The following is a 22,243-nucleotide window of genomic DNA, read 5'->3' on the forward strand; positions in this document are numbered from 1 at the left end:
CAAGTTGGCCTGGTATGATTTTCCCACAAATCTGACGCAAAATCACTGCCACAAATTTAGTTTCGAGTGAGGAACTGAAGACTCCAGCAGTGATTGTAATATAAAAAATGCGATGATGAGCCTGATGAAGGCCACGAGCTGGAGGTGTAGCTGGAGATTTGACCTTTTCTGATTGTTTCCCTTCTCTGTGAACCTTGGAAGTAAATGTACCAGAAACGCCTACTTTGCATCATCAAGTTATCAAGATATCTGGCCTTGAGTTGGACATTTTAATGCCAGGCTTTACACACATTTTCGTTTGAAGCTAGCTTGCTGGTAGCTTTAGCTATATGTCTGCCTATCTTTGTGGAAGGCTGCAGTCATGCACCGTGCACGCAGGTATGCTTATTACAGACCTGCGACAGCCACATATACCAGATATTTTTCAACTTTTTTCTTGCCAAAGCATTTGATTCGTCTGTCAAGATGTTCCACAAATGCAGGAAAAATGCTCTTAAAATACACTTCTTACCCTAGCTTTAAAGTTTGATACCCAGCCTTACATATATATATAATTCAAAAAGTCTGCTTCGCATGGTGGGAGACTCAATATCTTGTCAGGGCTGTTGACTAAGATGAAGATATTCTTGTTTCTATGCCGAAAAATATGCTGTGGTTTGTTTTGCAATGGAAAAATGAAATGTTGAAGCTCATATCTCTTCATGAATGTGAAGGCATAATAAATGCAGACCTTCGCGCAGTTCGTACCTGTAGAAAAACGCACTCCAGGTCATTTCAGTTCACCACATCAGCAGCGTTCATTTTTAAATATTAGATTGAAGCTGAATGCTGCACCCGGCTGGATTTGTAATGGAGCCAAGGCTTAGCCATAGATTAAACATGAGGCATAAAACAGCCATTTAGACTCAGTGGATGGCTGTAACATCCACAGCAAATCAGCTCATCTCAGCCGTAATCAATATCAAGCCCAAGGTGAATATATCTTGTTTAGTGTTAACACACCCCGCAATGCTTTATGGACCCTGCCGAATCCCAAGGTCAGGCGCTGTGAGGAGGCCTTGTGTACTTCCTTTGATGTGCCAGAGTGAAGTTGGCGCTGCCTGTTAACCGAGCTTCCTTATGAAATCTTATTAATTTACCCAGCATAGCGTGTTATTCTCTGTCAGCTCTCTGGACATACACACGCACACACACACACACACACACACACACACACACATATCTCGGTTTCATCCCCATTCCTGTATGTAACAGATTAATTAATACAGGGAATTTTCATCTCCTGCCAGCTCTGGCCGAGAGAAATGGAGCGAGGCAGAGAGAAAGGAAAGTGAGAGAGAGCATGCCAGAGCTGTTAATTAGCTGTGCAGTGAAGATAGGGCCAATGACACAGGGCTCCGTGTCTCAAACAGCCATTCACTCAGTCAACATGACACTAATGGCAGCGGCCCTCTTCCTCCTCGGCGCTCTTCTGTCCAGTAACTCAACGAAGTGCATGCAGTGTGTAGGTGCGACACTAGAGGGTAGTATGTAACAGAAGATCTGACTGGTGCAACGTCAGGACGTGAAGGGATCACAGTCTAATGCAGCCTTGCAGTTTTTCTGGTTTTCTCAAAAAATTGATCAAAAAAATGGAAAATAGTATGCAGAATCATGCAAACTGGCATGACACTGCAACATTCATCAAGCGCACGCAGGGCAAGATACACAGCGTGGCAACACTTTACATAACCTCCTATTTAATGAATGCTTTATGACACATTGTGATGTAATTGTAAGCAGATATCAGGTCTTTTGTTGATGACACTTCATAACCAGATGCTGCAGTCTTCATAGGGGTTATAATTATGATGCTGTATGTGAATAAACACTATACAATAAACACATCTGCTTATAGCGACATTATAATATGAAGAATTTGTCATATGTTTTAAATACTGGGTGTAAATGCTTAATAGAGGGGCTTAAAGCTAATTGTAACAGCTGTATGTGACAGTTCATTACAACTTCAGTCTCACAGGTGCTGAATCAATGTGATTTTTCTCTTTATTGTTGCAGAAATTCCCATTTTGCTGCATTTCTAGCTTGACTCTGCTGTTCCCCTCCCAGCTTGTATTTAAGCCTTTAAAATAAAACTTCTTATTAGCAGAGTTTGTAACTTTAGAAATACTGCTTTAGTCAGAGAAATTATGTTTAAAACTGAACAGCTAAGTTCTCACTTTTCATGAATATTATGTTGATTTGTTCCCCATATTTACCGCCAACAAGGTTATGTTTCCAGTCCTGTTGGTTTGTTTGTTTGTTAGCAGGATTTATGAAAAATTAAACTGGCCTGATTTCCATGAAACTTGTTGGAAGGGTGTTGCATAAGCCCAGGAAGAACCCATTGACTTGTGGAGTGGATCCGAACAATCACAGGGCGGATAAACAAAGTATTTTTCACTTTTGTTAACATGACGAAATTGCAAGATATTGGGCCTTTTCAGGATGAAAGCCGTGCATTTTAATGTTAAAAGTTGCCAGTTGCAGAATCACCATCCACAATCACAGATAGCAGTAATCCTGTGGGGTAGCCTCCACATGTGGTTGCGCAGAATGCACACAGAGAGCAGTCATTATGCAGCACTCAGGCACAGTGGTTTCATGGGAGAACAATTGTAGCATCGCCACAATTGTGATGATGCTTTTTTCTCAAGCTAAGGTGCGGCTACAGAAACACAAACACGCACATATCTGCAGCTAATTACGCTCTTACTCACATCCAGATGTGAGCTGTCTGCAATCAACTCCACCAGAGGACAAATGTTCGAACGAGCAGGCGCATGTAGACTTCAGCCACGTTCTGGTTTCAAGTCACCGGGAGTGTCGCTTGTCGAGTGTCATCGCAGCAAATGCTCAGAAACGGCACTGAAAAGTGGACTTGATGGAGGGGTGTGCTCTCCGGGTTCCCTCTGAAATAAATAGAGATGAAGAAAAAGGCTGAAAAAACAACCTTAAACACTCGACCGTATCACTCTCACCTCTTTTAACTGTGACATAAATAAGAAAAGCGATGTTCAAAATATCTGGTTCACTCTCACTTCTGCTCATAAAAGCTCCATTTACCCCCCAAGTCCGCAGCTATCTCTGCATCATGCATGTAGCCGAGACGTCTCATGCCGTTGTGTCTTTCAGGACTGGACAATGAATCTGGCTCGCGTTTGTTTTGAACACAGCTTCATTTCATCCAACAAACAATATGGCTCCTAATGAAGGCTGCCAGACAGCTGTAATGGCTCTGAACAAAAGTAAGAGCTCTTTTGCTGTCAAAGAGCTATTGAATATTTGTTTTGCCCTTGTACGCATTTTGCTCAATAAATGAACTCTGCCCGCTTCTTTTGTCTGGGGAAATATCCAGGGTTGAGGTTCAATTTGAGTTTTTTTTCCTGTGGAGTAAACAAAACTCGGAGAAACTATGGAATCTGTTTGACATTATAAAGTCTTTGTGGTCAGTTTAATACTACATACAGGAAATTATCGACGAAACAATGTCATTGTGCGCGCTAATTGCTGCTGCACTCGTCATTTTTAATTGAGTGTGAAGCCTTTTGACCCGATCTTGGAGCCAAAGGGAAAATCTCGCCACAAGGGAAACTGCTTTCTTCAACACAACCGCCAAATTCACTCTCTCAGTTGGATGGTGTTTGTCTCTGGATGCTTTTCACTGCTTTTCATCCCCGGCTCTTTTTGTATTCCAGTACTGTCATCACAAAGGGGGCCGTGCGATTGCCTCTTGATTAATTTAGCAGAGTACATTCATATTGGATCTATAAATGCTTATCAGTGTCGGCGCGATTACATGCTTCATTATGTAAGTAATAGTTTTCCACTGTGGTCGTTAATGTGTGGATGTTTATTCCACACTCCGGTTCGTGTTCGGGCTGTGCGTTTTCCCCGAAGGCTTTATTCCTCGTCTTTAATTTTTGAGGTTGTCCTTGCTCTGTTGCTAAGGTAACGTGAAGAATACTGGGAGCTGCGCTGGGCTTTCGGTTATCAATTAAAGCCAAGGACGGCGACACTCTGAATGAATGTTGGCGCACATGTTTGGATGGTTCGTGTGTGCGTGCTTCACTCCTGTTTTTTTTTTTTTTTCAATGTGGGTGTTGCCTGGCCTGCACATGTGGATGTGTGTGTGTTAAAGCAGGCTTCTTCTTCTCTCGCCCCTCTGCTGTCACTCAAATCTCTAATTGGCCCGGAGTCTCTTCAACACAGCTCTTTGAGCATGATTGTACTCCTGTTTTCTTTCTCTCTGCTGTTTTCTCTCCGCCCTTTGGCTGCGTTGGCTGGCTGGCAGGCAGGAAGGCACCGGCGCACCTATTGTACCGGCCCCGGGAACACAGCTATGGGCTAAATCGGTGCAGAATGTAAAACACAGATGGCCATTGACTCACAAATGGGTTCATGGAAAATGAGAGAGTCTCCTGTGTCAGAGTCTGCTGGCTTTTTTTCCCCTTCTCGCTGCCTCATCTGTCAGTCCAGCCATCCTCCTCCTCTCTCTCCTGCTACTTCTCCCAAGCTCTCCCTCCTCACATGCTTTCAACACACACTCCTCTCCCCCTGCACTCCATCCCTCACTCTTTCTCCATCCAGGCCTCCCTCTCTCTTTCGTCGCCTCAGGCTGCTAGTCAGGGTTAATTAGCATTGAGTTGAGCTGTGTTTAATGGTTAATGTGGTTTCTTCCTGCGTGCCCTCCCTTCGCTGCAGAATCAGCATCTATCCACGCGGGCTGCCGAGCAATCGCATTAAGAGCGGCGGCCTCGCCTACCTGCCTACCTGCTCGCTTTGGCTGTCTGTCACCTCGCCTACCTGCAGGGGATACGGACCACATGCCAAAACCAGTGCGTACATCCCTCCCAATTTCTCTTTCTTGCTGGGATGCTACATATAGAGCGAGTGGGAAGGAGCCGTGGAGGGAGAGTACGATATAATAAGAAAGAGAGGGATGGGAAAGATGAGAGCTAGTGTACGACGAGAGGAAGTGAGAAAGACAATGTGATAGATCTGACAGGGACCGGGCAAGATTGAGTAAGGGGGAGGGATGGGAGAGGGAGGGGGGGCGGAGGCAAAGCAGAGGAAGTGCTGCCAGTACCTGTTATTCTGCTTTCTCTGGGTGGAGAAGAGAGGGGCCTCCATTGCTATGCCACACCACACGGCAGCCAGAGAGCAGGCTGAAGTGGAGGGGAGTGGATTTGAAATTTTAATCACCTCTCTCTGTTTGTAATTTTAGTAGCCCCTCAATCAAAATCAGAAGCATTGCCAGCACTTTCAAGAGGGATCCTTTGGCAGGCTACTGTGCTGAAGTATTTAAGCTCGAGTGGCATCTTGCAACCGGAGTACAGTCCAATACAGACGGGTGCATATGTGTGCAACCCCGATTCCAAAAAAAGTTTGGACGCTGTGTGACACATAAATAAAAACAGAATCCGGTCATCTGCAGGAGAACTGCGTTTACCGGCGGCGGTTTTAACTTTGCTGTCGAGCAGCACAATGAACTCTTTATTGCTCCAGTGAAGCTGCTCATTAACACCTTGATTCAAGACGGTTGTAAATGGCAGCTTCAGGTGAGAAGAGCATTAATGCAGTAATGACAAGCTAAACAGCATCAAATAAGACCTGCGTCTGCTCGACAAACCATGTATCTCAATTTGACGTTCATGATCCAAAAAGTACTTATTAATGATGTTAAAGGCATTTACAACCCCGATTCCAAAAAAGTTGAGACGTCAGTGCAGCCATTTCTAAACACGCAGTGTTTACTGCATTACTGTAGTAATGTCCTTCATACAATCATGTGTTGACACGGTGGTGAACCTCGCTCCATCCAGCAGTTTTATGCAAAGCTTCACTCTCAACTACATCACTTGAAGTAAGTGGAACTCGTGGCGCCGTAGAGCAAATACCTTGATTTAAAGTGCTATCAGCACATGCAGTGTGTGTGTGTGTGTGTGTGTGTGTGAGATGCATAACAGCATTGAATTTTATTTGCATTATTATTATTTATTTCCTCTTTCACACCCCTTTCAATCACTTAATCGTATAAATCAAAAGCTGCAAACGTCCTCTGCTTCCTGCTTCAACTGAATCTTGTTTTTTGAAATGTCGGCCAGACAAAACAGAACATTTGAAGGTGTCACCTCAGGCTCGGGGAAATCATTTCTCACCTCTTTCTGAATTCATGGATGAAAAGATTTATCGAGAAAAAAACAACAGCAGCAGGAAACTATAAAACCAGGAAACAAGTCACACCGAATGGGGCCGCGTCTGCTGCATTTGGCCTCCTCTGCGTCGGGCACAGCTCTAGTCTTGTCTCATTTTTCTGATGTTTTTATGTTGTGTTGTTTTGCTCTGGTTTAAAACAAGGCATTTGGTGCTGTTGATGCACTGTTGAAGGCAGGAATCTGTCAATAAGAGCTGCTATAAATAATGCAGGTTTCAAAACATTCAAAAGAGGACTTTTTTCTGAGAAAGGAAAATTCACTCCACATGCTTTCGGGAAACAATGGGGAGTAAAACTGAGTGTAAACAAAAACATTTAAAGCTTCCCAGGGTACCTTAACGCTGGACAGACACTGTGGAGGTCAACGGACTTTAGAACCACACCGACTCTTCTTCTTCACTTCAGAGCTAAACCATATTTTCATATTTCATTATTTTAGTTCACCTCTATTGTACCAGGCAAGACATTAGGAACGGTTTGTTATTTACAGTGACGGCCTGGCATCATCTTTAGAGAGCAGCCATGTTATAACCACTCAAACAAACAGTAAAATGTGAGCACAGGAGCCGTTTGGACAGATGAACACAAAATGCGGTGTGCACTCAGCTTTAGATTTTATAAGCGTTTCTCATACTGACTCTTCTTTTCACTTTCAAAGATTAATACTTAATTGATCCTTGAGGGGAAAATGTCACACAGCAGCCAGCAAACACCATTAAACACAAGCAGTCAAGTGGAAGGTCACTGTGTGCGGTCCTGGCATCCTGTGCTCTAACCAGTGTGCACAATAACCCTGATAATACACTTAAATACTGTATGTAAGGAATCTCTAAAGCAGAGCAACAACAGAGGCAAAAAGGCACTCATGCTACCGCTTCATGAAACCGCAGTCGGCGTATTTCAGGCTCTGAAATGTTCCTGACGTTTCATTTTTGGTTTGTCACAGCCAGGATATGTGAAGCTGTCCAAGCCGGTGGCCCTGTGGACCCAGCAGGACGTGTGCAAATGGCTGAAGAAACACTGTCCCAATCAGCACCAGATCTACAGCGACTCCTTCAAGCAGCACGACATCACAGGTACCGTTCACACGTTCACACCTGTGCAGCGACTGTCATGGAGGACGGTCCTCCAGCCTTCACTCATTCTGCAGCTTAACTGTTTTTTTTGTTGTTGTCAAGCAATTAAAAAGCACTGGTTTTGTGCCATGGGTGTTGCTTGGTGATTAGCGGTTGATGCTGAAATATCAAAATCACTCTGTTTATCAGGCGCAGAGAAACAACTTTGAGCGGAGAACCTGACGACACTGACGCTGTGATTTCTGTAGACAAAACAATCTTTTCTCACTTCCAGCGAACTGTGAAAACTTGGAGCGGCATCTCTTTCTTACAGCTCTGCTGCATTTGTCACTTCTCACCTTGAAGGAGCCAGATCTCATTCATAAGGTCCCAGGTGTGCTCTGCACCCTCTGCCTGCCACCTGCAGCCCTGCCACCCGGCCCACCCGTCTGTCCATCCCTCCCTTCCCGCTGTCTGCGTTACCACTGACAGCAGTTGCCACGTCAATCATTTCCCTAACGAGGCTCCTCAAGGTCACCCCGGTGCTAACGACACTCCAGTCTGCATAGTAACAGATGACTGTTAATTGCCGTGCAGTCTAGCTCTCGGAGCACGACTGATCACATTAATATGTTTATTTGTTGCTGCCGAGGACCTCCTCGACTCAGTGGCTGGCTGGCAGGATAAATCGCTCAGCGGTCATGATGAGTGGCGTAATGACTCACGCTCCCGTTTTAGCCTTTGATGCATTCTGACTGTTATATGTTTGCATGGAGGGTTTTGAGATTTAGCGTCATCTGTTTAATGGTCCGAAAATATGAATCTCGCTGCTTTGCAGTTTGAATTGCACATATATCTCGTTGGCAGCGTAGAGGTCCAGGAGATAACCCACAGTTCATTGCATGCTTGCTGAACCGCCGCTACACTTTGGATTCATTTTCAAACCGCAACCCCATTTTCCAAAAAGTTGAGACGTTGCATAAAACATAAATAAAAACAGAATGCAGTCATTTACAAGCAAGCTGTTTTCACTGACAACAGTTTTACAAAGTGTTCCTTCATCCAATCATGTGTTCACACAGCTTTTCTTGCTCCTGTCCCAACTTGTTTGAGACGGGGTTATGGAGGCATGTTGGACTTTTCCTTTCATTGAAGGCGCAGCAGAAGCACGGCTGTGGTGGAACATGAGTTGTTTTTTGCAGTTCGTTTATCTGGCTCATGCGGAGAGGGGCTTGTAGAGGCCACCGCCTGTTTGCTGTGACATGATAGAGAAATCATGTCAAGTGCAGCCATCCGGTCATTCATGTGGCAGAAATCTCTCATGAGGTCCAAATCAAACTAAGGGAAATTAATCGAACTTTAAGATTAAACACCTAAGTGTTCCTGACGAGCCTAAAGCATTCAGTTACAGCCTGTAAATAAATTATATTTTCTCTGATTAGTCTGTCAGTGATTAAAACATGAGATCTCGGCTTCCTAATGGCGTATTAACTTAATGACCTGTGTTTGTTGTCAGGGTGTAATGATTTTTGCAGGATCACGCAAGAGACGAAAGGGTTAACCAAATATGCATGCACGCTCACGCACACACGGCACACACACACACACGCTTTCCTACTGGCACAATTAGGAGATAATGACATGCGCAAAACCTGCAAGTAATTCAGTTTGTCTTCACATCGAGCATTAATTAACAGAACCCAATTAAAACAGGCCAAGCCACACCAATTGGGCTCACAAGGCAATTTGCATCCCAATCAATCTTTGAAATATTATGCAGATATTTTTTCTGTTCCTGCGCCTTATTAGAATAAACAAGGGGGGAACAAATGAATGAATGATGAAATGAATGGAGTATTGTTGTGGAAAGCAATCAAACAGAGAGTGTGAATACATTTGTAAGTGCGGCGTTCAATGTGCTTTCCGTGCACTGGCTCTGACCCTGGAAGACTGTGTGTGTGTGTTCATGTGTGGATCTGCATGAACAGGCCAGGTTTTTGGTTTCCAGAACGTAAGTTTCTCCAGACTGTAGCCTTTCTTCACTGTATTTCACATCCAATCCATCCATAACAGAATATTCAACCCTCTTTTCGGCTGCCAGCGGTGCTCAATCTCACTTGTCTTGGCAACGTAGTCATCCTTTCATAAAGTAGCAAATCAATAAACGGTCTCTATTCCAGATCATAATTCAAACAGGCATTTGTGTCCTCCCTCCTTTGACATAAAACAGCAGCGAGGGAAATGCATTTTACTGCATATCAGGGGCTGGTGCAACATTTTTAACGTCAAATGACTTCAGTATGCAGCAGCTGCCTCCCTGCTAGGCTCCTGCAACCTCAGCCAAAGAAATCAATGTTTCCCATCCTCCCTGCAGCCCATGCTGCCAAGAAACCCTTTCCCTCCCTCAAACCTCACCTCCCACCCCCAACAGAGACAGCGGCGAATTTGACTTTAACACCCAGCTGCCATTAAAAATGCATTAAAGCATATTACAGCATAATTAGATATTAGTCCCTAATCCGTTGTAATTATGAGGACGAAGCTCTTCTGGTTAGAGAGTAGCTCGGCACGATAAATTAGTTAAACTCACAATTTCCGATACCTTAGATGCAATCAGCGCAAAAGGTGTGATGACATTGGTAATCAAAAGCGAGAGGGTGGAAGACGGGGGAAAAAAGGGTGAGTCACTATTGAGTTGTATTTTCTGTCAGGGGTGATCATTACATCATATTGTGGAAATTCAGAGGCTCTCTAAAGGCATACAAAGGCAGAATTAGATGCAGCTGTAGAGGCTGGCTGCAGAAACGTCTCGCACAAAGACTCACGTTTAAAGCCCATAACGAAGTGGACATTATTATTGTAAACGTTACAGTAAAGTGCCTCCCTGGCATTGATTAAACCACCAAAAACTCATCTCCGTTCATCAAAATTACATCATTTTCATGAAAAAAAAATCCCTTTATGCCTCAAAATGTCTGAGATGTAACTCTATAGCTTGTATTCACGGATCTATGGATATGAAAATAGTCCCTGCTCCTCCGTCAGCGCGGCTGTGACTCAGGAGGAAGAGCGGCCGTCCGCTAATCAGAAGGTCGCGGTTCGATCGGTGGTCCCTGCTGTCTAAATGTTGAAGTATCCTTGGGCAGGGTATTGACCCCAAATTGCTCCTGATAGCTGTGCTGCAAGTGTGAGTGTGTATGAGTGTGTGTGTGGATGGTGGCGCTCCTGATGGCACCTTGCATGGCAGCCTCTGCCTCCAGTGTACGAATGTGTGTGCGAGTAGGTGAATGCAGGCTTGTGCTCTGAGTGGTAAGACTGGGGAAGTGCTTTATAAATGCAGTCCATTAACTCTCCACCGGCTCACCTTTAACTCATCAAGCACACAAACCTCTGCCTGTTGTCTGTTTGGACAGCTACTGCTCTCTGCACAATGCTAAGTGGTTATATAGGAGTAATGCAGCCATACGTGTTTGACCCGGAAACCCGGAATCGTACAGGCTCGAAGTGTGAAAGTCTGACTGTCATTCGTCCACTTCTAAGCTCCAAGGCAGAAAAGCTCAGCCGTGGCATTGACTGCTTATGTCTTCTAGCATATAAAAACATTCATGGACATGCTGACAGGGTGAAAAGCAGTTCTCTTCATTATTCAGTCTCATAAATTAATGCTAAATTAACAATTTTAATATGTCGTGGTGTGAACTGCAGATGGAGGGCGCTATAACACACTCTAAATGCTCTTTTGCATCGTTTGCTGTTGCTCAAATCGAATAAACCAACAAACCATGAGGAGCTTGTATTAAGTATCAAAAGTTATTGTTCAAAAAGTTGAAAAATGCAAGAAATGAGTGAAAAACACCAGAAAAAAATGTCCTGTTAACCGTCTGCGGTCGGGAGGAGCCGAGTCAGATTATGCTGGAAATGGTGTAACATCAGCTGTTGCTTTAAATCTATTGAAAATCTGTTTAAATGTATGCAAAAAGTCGTCTGCCTCCAGACTTTTATATGCTTTCATTTGGTTTCTAGGGTCGAACGACATCTGAACGAGCAGGTAGTTGTTATATCTGCTGCCTCGGTAGCAGCAAATCTTTCAGTTCAGTTGAAAAATCACTTCTCTTCATAGTGTAAAGGTCACGTCCAACATATGTTCTGATTTTCTGATTAATCCTCTCTGTCATAGTTTAATCTAAACTAGCACAGTAAGAACATTCCTCCATCTCATCCATTGTGCTTTCCACTTCCTGCCCTCCATCTGGATTTAGCCTATTGCTCCTATTTGTAACTCAAAGTCACCAACAGCCACAGACAGATTAGGGTCCCTGGATAGAGACCTATAAAAGCCCCCCACCCCTCTTGCATAGGGGAAGGAGACACAAAACAACATTTTGTGCAGTGCAGTGAGAATTGGGACCAAGACAATAGCACCACTATCATCCATCGGTTAGACTGTTTTTCCTCACGCAGGAATACTCCAGATAAGTGAGTAACCGGCCCCATAATATCCATTGATGTATGGTGTCATAAGGCCTTACTCTGAATAATTAATAGCCTGTAATATTAGCAGTTTAATGGAGGGTGGCCTGTATTCAGCAGCTCACACTTCACTTCTCTTAAAGGTCTGTGTTCAGCCCCCTCCGCTTCGGCGGATCCATCATCGCTCCACTTTGAAAATAACAGCAGCCGGCGTCGCTCCGGCCGTGATCTCCTCGTCCACTGGAAGGCCTCACGTCGGGTACAAAATGTATATTTGATGAGCGGCGGAACAAAAGGATGAAAGGTGACAAACGCTATTTTAAAAGCAGGCGAGGACGCCCAGCAACAGGCCTAAACAGCACTTGAGCGATGAGACGGTGAAGTGTGCGGGCGCCACAGACTGCTGTCATAAAAGTGCTGCTGTGTAATAGAGGAACAGCGAGCGAGTCAAAGGCACTAAAATGGCTGCGAATCAAGTCGCGAGCCACAAAACGGCTCCGCTGGTGGCCATTGTTTTGTGTAATTTCCAAACGGGAAATTCGAACAGCTCGCTGCTGATGAGCTGTTTGGGGGACGATTTGGTCCACAGACAGAAGGAAGCGTGGTTAATGACGCTGCCATTGGCAAGATGATTATATAACAATGTGCAGTATGAAATTAATTACTGTTCTGCCAATTGCATGTTTGGAAAATGTCGCTGTTGCTTTTCCATATGGAGAGTTTAGACATTAATCTCCAGAGACTGTGAGCGACATGCAGAGCGGTTAAATGAAGGACGATGAACAAACAAAACCGCTGCATTCTCTCTTTCTGTTACTCCCTTTTGGTCTTATTACTCTCCACCTTCATAATCACATAAAGAAAGAACAGAAGCCTTGACCTGCCAGAGAAGAGAAAGATGGACTCCCGATGTTCAAGTCATTACAGCTCTTGTCCCCAGTGAGCCTGTTGTAATGATCATAGCAAGAAAATTACAGATTTGGTCAAACACAACCCATCTCATCACCACTATGTGGCCATGTGATTAAAGTCTCAATCACAGTAATCACGCTGTGCTGAGTACCTCTCACCAGCCTTTCACCAGTACAGCTCAGCAGTGGCACTCCAGCTCGGGAAAGGCGAAGACCAGGAAGTGGAGGCACGTGTGCAGTTCCCACACAGACGCTGGAAATGAAGCTGAGTGCGTCTTTACTCTCAGATACGCCATGACTACCTGCGCGATCATTGTCCGTGTCCAAAGCGCATTCAGAGCTCTAGCTGCATGGTTTTATTGCTTGAATAGAGGTTGGGATATTTCATTATTTCGTGACTTATAGAGTTTGAACGACGTGTATTTCAGCAGCACATAATATACCACTGCGCTTCATTATGGGACTCGGGATATCTCTTGCATTGACTGCAAACTTCATTTTTTAATCCATCTTTTGCAGCTCCATCTGTCCAACACTTAATCGCTGGAGTGTGTGTTCGTATATTAAAATATATCACAAAAACATTAATGGAAAACAGAACAGAAAACAGAAGTAAATCATGTTGTAGCAAATGTCTTCAAACAAAACATTTACAAACTAATTTTCTCCGTTTTCATTTATTTATTATTACATTATAATGTAATAACTGCATTTAAAAAGCAATTAAATGAGAATAAACTGAGATGTGAAATACAGCGCAGTAATGAGAGGCCTAAAATTCAATGCAGCACAGATGCCCATCAATTAAAAACACAGGAGAACAGCAGAATTTTTAATATTAACGTGACATTTCGATAATACAGTATCATATTGAATAATCTCACAGCCACACTTCTTATGCCACCAGTCAGAGCCGTGTGATGTGGCGTGTCAGCCGGCAGCGAACACAACTCGAGGCTTGAGTGACAGGATCACAGCAGGTCATCGGGAAGTCTGCGACGCGCAACAAGAGCGCGCGTTCATCCCGTGTGATCTCCTTCACCTGTGACGGGACGTTAGCGCTCTCAAATCACAGCCAGCAGTCCCTCCGTAATGACCGCAGAAAATCTCTGCTTAGCTCAGGACAGCTAGTTAGCTCCACAGTAAACCTCACACTGATTTCAGTCATTTGTGCCGACTTCACGACGCGAGAGTCCCAGTGAGCTGTCTGCAGGTTGTTAGCTGTGGCTAACCAACAGAGGCGCCGTATAATGATCAGCAAACTGAAATAGATCAGTAGTGGTGAAATCAGCATGAGGCCACTGCTGCTGTGACAAGTGGAGGATCGAGGCAGCTTATTATCTGTGTGTGGGTGTGTGTGTGTTTGTGTTTGTGTGTGTGTGTCTGCCTCACTGGCTGGCTGGACTGGTTTCACTGCCGAGGCTGAACTCCAGGATCATAACAGGTCTCCTCTCCTACAGTCAGGAATAGCATTAGCATTGGATCACAGGTGCTTAATGGCTGCAGTAGCCTTTTAGCTGCAGGGCTACAAGCAGCTCTGTGGCTGACACAATCAGTCACCATTTGCTTTAAGGACTTCAAGCTGCACCACATCACAGCGAACCCTGTGCACCACCGCTCTGGTGCTGACTCAAATAGCTACGTTCACGTCTACTCGTGTGATTTGCTCTAAACCATTAGATTTAATGTTTTACTTGTTTATATATTTGTGAATTCTGATGTGATTCATCAAGTTTATTTGCACCAGTTTGTTGCTTCGTTTGAAAGATTTACACTTCAATTCCTGTTACATTTGTACAATTGCTGGTGCACCATTATTTATTTTAATGATGAATAACAGGATCTATAGCGCATGCTTTAAAGTGCATTCAGGGCGTGACTGACTCTAGTTTTGCTATTAAATGCCGCATAACCTGGGTGCAAGGTGCTGCTTACACAACGTGGGCACTTTGCATGAACATGCGCTGTGCACCACCATGAGCCTGTGTTGGACCGTCAGTTTTACAATATCAGGAATGATGCTGATGTTCATGGTACAGCACACAGCTTATTAATATTAATCAAATCAGATTGCAACTGAAGAAAACGTGAGTCCGTGCATCCCTACTCTGCCCAGTGCCGCTACAGTCTACGTTATGTCATCGCCAGCGAGTTGAAGCTGCCACTTTTATTCTTGAGGGGGGATACCGTCGCATCTGGCAGCAATGAGTACACTTACTACCCAGCGCTCTACTCTCACATCACTTGTTATTCTCTTCTTGACAGAGTGTAGTGCAGGTTTTGGAGTGCAGTTCGCCAGATGCAGCTCGGTGACATTCATCCCCAGAGGACACACATATGGACACACAGCTGCGTGGGAGATTTGAGAAATATGTGTGACCGGTGTGGAAGATTTACCTGAGGAGAAGCAGTCATAGAATACATTCTCGCACAGCTGCCAAAGCGCGTCCGAGCTGAAAAGTGAGATTTTTTTTTGAGGTTGGAGGGTTAATTTTTGCTGCCTTTGTGCCGCCGTCCTCACCCACGGCTGCCCCACACAGCCACAGTGAGCGTGGCATTTCAGCTGAAAGTGAAGTGGACTCCTGCAGGATCACTGTTTGTTTATATGCACATGTGTATGTGACTGGTTAGCAAATACTTCTCCAATGCTTTTAAATCTGTATGTGTGTGTGTGTGTGTGTGTGTGTGTGTGTGTGTGTGTGTGTGTGTGTATGTGTATGTGCAGATGCACTTTAAGCTCCCATTCATCAACGCCGTGGTTGACGTGCCGGGCTATAGCTGTAGATTAATCTGCCTCAGCCCCACTGCTGCTCGCACACCACTCATTAATCTAATTCCCAGGGACAATGTGTTTGTGTGTATACTCACATCAGCATCTGTAAAGTGTGTGTACACACGTGTGCCCGTATTTGGTTTGTGTGTAAAAATGCGTTCAGTGTAATATAGCTGGGGATGCATTTTTTTAGTGTTGTGACAGTATAGCTCTTGTCTAACCAGATAGACTCTTGGCTATGAATCAGGGAGAGATGTGCTACAGGTAACATCCAGAATCAAGGAAATAGGTGAGACGGAGAGAAATATTCAGCGCTCGGTGAAAGCAGGAGCAGCTTCCTTCGAGTTTGGATCCACTAACCCCCTTATAGAAAGAGAAGAAGAAATTATTTACCTCCAGGGGCCCAGAAAAGTACGGTAGCCAAGAAGCTATCTGAATGAGTGAGTGGACAGGAAGCTGGGAAGGCTTGAGAAGGGTTAGTTTTTTGGTATGTGTGGAAAGCATACAGACAGGAAGACACTTGTTTTTATGCACATTTTCAATTTTTATTAAAAAAAAAAAGAGCTGGGATGGAGAAGGTGCCATATTGGGGAAAAAACAAGATGGTCTACAGGCTGATACACGTGGACGCTGTGGTTCCTGCTTCTTCTCCTGTAGAAAACCCCAAAAAATAAAGAACAAAAACAGGATAACAATTGAATATTCGCAGTTTGAGACGAGACAGAATCTATATCACCATAGTGCCGATTAAAAACACTGCAGGGTGTATATTGATCGCAGGCTACGAATTAATTCATTTGAATAAGACAAATGTCATTTTAGCAGCAATGAAACACTAATGCATCAAATCGGAGTGCAGATGGCAGTCGATAATAAACACTGAAAAATGCAGAAATGGTTAAAAACAACAGCTGCAGGCCAAGCTGATGCAATGAGAACCTCGTATATGTGTTTGTGGCACATCTGGAAAACCTCTGCTGGACTGCAGGCACGAGCTGCCCTTCAATGATGGGGGGGGGGGGGGGGGGGGGCAAGAGAATGATGCAGTCTGGCATAGAGGTTGTTGATGGACACGTCGTATTTTAGCTAAATTTGAGGAGTTAGCTCAAAGCCTTTCAGTGGAGGCGGTGGGAGAGAGTGGGCGTTTTTGTCACAGAGCTGCTCGATCCTGGCAAAAATCATAATCGTGATTAATTTGGTGAATGTTGAGATCACAGTAATGAAGAAAATTACTCACTGGCTTTGGACGAGTTGTGCATTTCTCGAACTTTTGAATTAAACGTGTCTTTTCAGCAGAGGATTTCCTCGAACTTTCAACAACAGGACAAATGAAGGGAAATAGATGAAATACTTACAGCGGCGTCATTCAGAGTTTTCTCTGACTCACTCAGTGCTGAACGTGCACGCACATCATGACTACAGAGCCCATACTTGTGCTGCCAGCTGCCATATGCTTAGACTGTCTGACTTACTCGTACGAGGCTGTCCTCCACAGTGTGTAACGTCCGTCCCCGCCTGCTGTGCGTGCGTGTGCTTGCTGTGTGACGTCTACCAGCTGAATTGGTTTTACCTTTCTTGTTGACCAAAGGCTCTCTTTCCATCATCTTCGCTAGAGCTGAACTAAACATGCCGCAGCTCGGATGGAGAGTTTGGCCTTTTAGGAAGAGACGACAAAGCACTGCTGTGAGGGGAAGCGGCGTGTCGGATTTATAACCTCAATTCCCCAAAAAGTTGTGTAAAACTTAAAGTAAATATATCTGCTCAATGATTTTAATCATTCTAAATGCTAAATTATTGTCTTTTACCGGCTTCCATTTTAAATTTCCCTTTAAATGTATTTTATTTTTCTCTTCTCTTCTAATTTCTTTCTTTCTCTCTTTCTTTGAAATGTGCTTTCTATTTATGATTTTAATGTATTTTTATGCTTCTGTAAAGCACTTTGAATTGCCTGGTGTATGAATTGTGCTATACTGTACAAATAAATTTGCCTTGCCTTACCTAAAAGGTAAATAAAAAGTGAACGCAGTCATTTACATTCACTTTTTATTCCACATCTTCCCAAATCGTACTGTAATTGAATTGTATGAATTGAATTGAATTGAATTGAATTGAATTAAATTGAATCGTAATAAAATTCATTTAATTGCCCGTCCATGCTCATAAATGCAGCTGTGGTGACATGAGGAGGTGGATGTGGTGCCTTCAAAGACCCTGCCGGTGATTATACGCATGTTCAGATGCTGCTGCTGTTGAGCGAGCAGTGGACAACACTGTCAATATGTGACAGTGCGTAATGTATATTTTTTGGGTCAAGAGTCAGTGATTGTCTGCCTCGTCTTCTTTTTGCCGTCGTCTGTTCGCGTTGACCTGCTAAGTGATCTGAGGCGCCGCTCTTTCTTATAATAATACTGTGCTGGTGCTGTACGCTGCTCAGGTGTTAGCATTTTTCTCATCACTTCTGTTTTCTATCACTGGCAGAAATTCAACTTTTGATCAAGCATGCCTTCCACTCTTACCTCATTTATTTCCTCTTGACCAATTTCCTCTTCTGTCCTCCTCCTCCTCCTCCTCCTCCTCCTCTCCTCATGGCCATGCTACACTGCTCAGTGTATTAATTGTGGTTTGAAAAATTCCCAGCTGAGGCTCGGCGGGATTGTCAAAGCCAATGGCTCAGAACTGCGGGGCGAGAGAGTGAAAGCTTGGATTCCTTTCAGAAGCTGTTCCGCCCCGCTGATGCTGCCTCGCCGACCGGAAGGAAGCGCCGCGTTGGCGCCCACCGCCGAGGACGGGCAGTTTGTTCGCAGGCATCGGCGAGCTTTGCATATTCCAGGCATCCGCAGCGTTTCACCTGCCCGCATTAATACACTTGTTGTTTTCAGCTGTTAGAGGATGTCAGACCTGATGTGTTAAGACATCCACAGCAAAAGTTATTAGTGAAATAAACATTATGCAAAATGCTTTTGATGAGCAAGTCTAGATCATAACTGGAAGGTTTCATTAACCCTGATGTTGCGTTTGAGGCCTCTGCAATAACTTTTTTTTATCACCTCTCTACTTCATGACCAATTTTATAAAAACTTGTTATAAACTGGGATTTTGATTTTGTTGCAGAAGTCCTCTGCGGAGAAAGGCAAATTGTTTCTGTAGTAAAATGTGATAAAAGAAGAAGTTAAACATTTTGTGACACTCATTTGCTCTGTTGCTAAGAGTACGTTACGTAGCATAAACATTGGAAAGTGGAGGAGGCAGCTAGCCTGATTCTGTCCAAAGGTGTCCAAAGCTCGCTAATGAACATGTTATGTCTCATTTGTTTAATCCGTACAAAAACTGCTGTGTTTATGTGGAATTATGGACCAGATTACTGGTAGCAGTTGCTTCTCCGCTGGTTGTCCAGCATCTGGTTCTGGTTCATTAGTTAGCTTCTAAGATCAGAGCCAGGCTAACTGTTTGCCTCAGTTTACAGTCTTTATGCTAAGCTAGCTGGAATTAGCTACATATTTAACCTACAGGTGTGACACTGGTATCTCACCTTAAATGTCTGATGATTGCATAAAAATGAATTTTTAGTACAATCTTCTGTATATCTGTGATTGATGTCACACATCACCTCTCTTTGGTCTAACTGACATCAATATGTAGGATAACGTTTTGCACTTTCCTTCTTTGGCCAAACAGGGTTATATATTTGTTCATTTATTGTCCGTGTGAGATAAGATTTGTGATAAGACATCTTAAATAGGGAGTGACTGTAAGTCTGCAAACAGTCCCGTTCACTCAGTAGAAAGGCATAAACACCAAACAATAATTTAGGATATGTGAGACTCTCATATAGTAAATTGCTGTTTGGTATTAATGCCTTCGTAGTGCCAAAGCAGCACGAATAAATATCTCTTTACAAGTTAGACAGTTTGCAGGAGTTTGTCTCCAACTTTTGATCCGCTCCTTCACATCCTTCACATTTCCTCATCGGGTCAACTGTCAGCTTCATTTGTTCGTGGGTGATTACTTCTGTACTCTTTCACGTATTTGTTTTCTAAAGGTCAGAGGAATAAAGCAATATTATTTTTACACAAACAGCAGTGGGATCTGCGGTTCAGCGTCAGCAAACACAGGAGTTAAACGATCCCTCCGTGTCAGCGTGCGGATGCCTCAATAAATAACACAAAGATTAGCAAAGACGCTGTGTGAACCAACTGTTTATCTCCTGGCTGTTATTTAAGATCGACATCACTGAAGCACGGAGAAAGTGAGCCTCTGTTGCCATGCCGATCTATCTTTGGTCATAGGATGAGGTGCCGAGTGATGGTTGGTCAATATTTATAGACTAATAACTGTGCTTTATGTGCTCGTCGGGCTTCTTCGGTACGCATCTCTCCGTTCCCCAACTTTCCGCCCTCGCCCCGCCTTTGATTCATTAGTCCACTCTCTCTTTCCACCTCACTAATCTTTGTCCTTTCCATTTTCCCATTTAATACGCTCCTCTCACGTCTGAGCCTTTATGACTCTACTTAGCTCCCCAGTGTTTATGTAATGGGTACTTTCAGCGCCATTTTGCAATGAAGCATCTTAACTATGTTTGGCATTTTACCCCCTTCTGGCCGCAGCGGCGAGCGAAGAGCTTCTTTTGTTAAGGCAGGGGAAAATTGTCCTAACGCAGTCAATGTTTTACCAACTAACACTTAAGGGTGCTTAGCTTTCCCAACTGCTCCCTTCTGTGCCGTGGTAGCAAAGTGGCAGCGTGGGGCTCGGCGTGTCCTAACGACGTACAATAGATCGTCCAAACAAGTCAAGAGACGTGAAATTACCAAGTCTGCCTTTCTCTCTGTTGCTGTTTCCAAAAAGGAGGCTTTGAATGAGAGAACAAATTTAAAATTCAGTTTCAGTCTGAGTGAATTAAGCATCACATTTGTTAGCTTTAATGATCTGACATAAAGGGAGGGGACGGAGGGAGGTGAAGAAAACGAGGGCGAGGACGGACTAACTTTCAAGAGCCTATCAGGACCGATCTTCCCCCCTGGCTGTCGACCAATCAGAGGTACTTTCATCCCCGTGCAGTCATCGGGGCAACAAAGCAAACGGAGCTCTCGGGGTCCAACCTAATGCCTAGTAATTACCCTGAATTATCATCCTATCTGCTTACCAGCCCACATGTTACAAAGGCACTCATAACAAGCGTTAATAATTACACCATACTCTGCTCGCGCTTTACCAGCCGCCCAAATCCCCCTCATAGAAACTGATTGGGTGATTAAATTATGGATTTTATACAAGGATTTGCAATTAAAGAGGGAGCTGTGAGGGAGTCTCGCTCTAGGGATGTACAGTCCTGATATTTATGTAAAATGTGCGCCGTGTTTTTGGAGAACATGCTTCATGTTGAGTTGTGCTCGGCTTAATAGCAAATTTCAGACTAATTGACGTTCACATAATAGGCAAAGGCTCTTAAAGCTGTTGGTTTTTATGTCAGAAGCAGCGCTGCGATGTTGAAAAGCTCTCTCTTATCAATATACAATGCACAAATTGTGCGGCTGTAATTTTCTGACCCTGTTTGTGTTTGTTTCCTCGCTCTGTTCCTCCACGGACATAAATGCTTCATGTCTTCCCTCTTAAGAGTGTCTCCAACTGTGCATATTGAATTCCCACTGGCCTCCCACTCCTTCTGGCCCTTAACCTTCGGCCTTGTTTTTTTGTTTTCCTGTCTGCGCAGGGCGGGCTCTGATGAGGCTGACCGACAGAAAGCTGGAAAGAATGGGCATCATGCAGGAAGCCCAGAGGCAGCACATCCTGCAGCAGGTCCTGCAGCTTCGCGTCCGGGAGGAAGTCAGGACCCTTCAGCTTCTCACACAAGGTAGACTTCCGAGCAGCCCCCGTGAAACTCAACCAACCGCTGAACATATAAAACACACTGTGCGCATTTCCCCATATTTATCTGACTCAGCATATAATCTGCTCGCACAAGCTTGGAAACACAACAGGTTTTTAGAGCATGTGCTGTATCTGCTTCTCTCCTGAGTAAAGATTATTCATAAGCAGAACGACATCTCACATTCTGTTAAATATTCAAGTCGTTTACTGTGCAGCATTTATGTGCATGCCATCTGTAGTCATGGCAATCACGCATGTTTTAAAACTGGCAGGAAGTGATGAATCAAAAATGATTATGCAACAACAAGAGTCGTGCACGAATTTTCTCCGTCGGTATCTTTTGGTGTAAAGTGATCACAGATGGCTTTAAGGCCTGGACGCACCAGGACCAGATTTCACATTGAAATCAATTCATTCCAGTGGAATCGCTGTGATCAGAGGATCAGTTTGAGAATATTAATCTGCGTGAACGGTGCCTGTGGAGTTCAACTTTGTGCCATTAACCAATAACAAGACATCTCGACAGTGCTGATGTTTGAGAGCAGGATTAGCTTATTAGCAGTGCTGCACCATCAACTTTTATTTAACCTACAAAATAGTCTGCGAAAGAGCAAAGGTCAGCAGACAATTATGAGAAAGATGTGTGCATCAAATTGTTGTTAGCAGACAAGCTGACAAGTATGCTAATGTTTTATTGAGAAGCTACAGGAGCTTTTGTGACTAGTAATCCAGGCCCGTTAGCGCATTTAGCTCGTCAGCTACAGCGGTTCAGTAATCTGCACTGCATTTAGTCACTATGTCATCAAGCAACTGGCCCCACATGCTTCACTTAACCAAGCCATGTCATGTCACATGCAGGCCGACGTGTATTTACAGTATGTGCGTCCCCGTGCAGAACATTGCACCATAGCAC

General features: G+C 44.1%; 1 protein-coding gene across 2 annotated transcripts in view; it reads left to right on the forward strand.

Moving 5' to 3' along the window:
• The window catches only part of samd12 (sterile alpha motif domain containing 12), a 105,419-nt gene that overhangs the window by 21,975 nt on the left and 61,201 nt on the right, over positions 1-22,243 (forward strand). For both annotated transcript variants that reach the window (XM_070984661.1, XM_070984660.1), the window contains exons 3-4: positions 7,203-7,332; positions 21,173-21,313. In XM_070984661.1, coding sequence (XP_070840762.1) covers positions 7,203-7,332; positions 21,173-21,313 — 271 coding nt within the window. The remainder of the gene's footprint in view (positions 1-7,202; positions 7,333-21,172; positions 21,314-22,243) is intronic.

The sequence above is a fragment of the Chaetodon trifascialis genome, chromosome 17 (assembly GCF_039877785.1).
Source record: "Chaetodon trifascialis isolate fChaTrf1 chromosome 17, fChaTrf1.hap1, whole genome shotgun sequence".
Lineage (NCBI taxonomy): Eukaryota > Metazoa > Chordata > Actinopteri > Chaetodontiformes > Chaetodontidae > Chaetodon > Chaetodon trifascialis.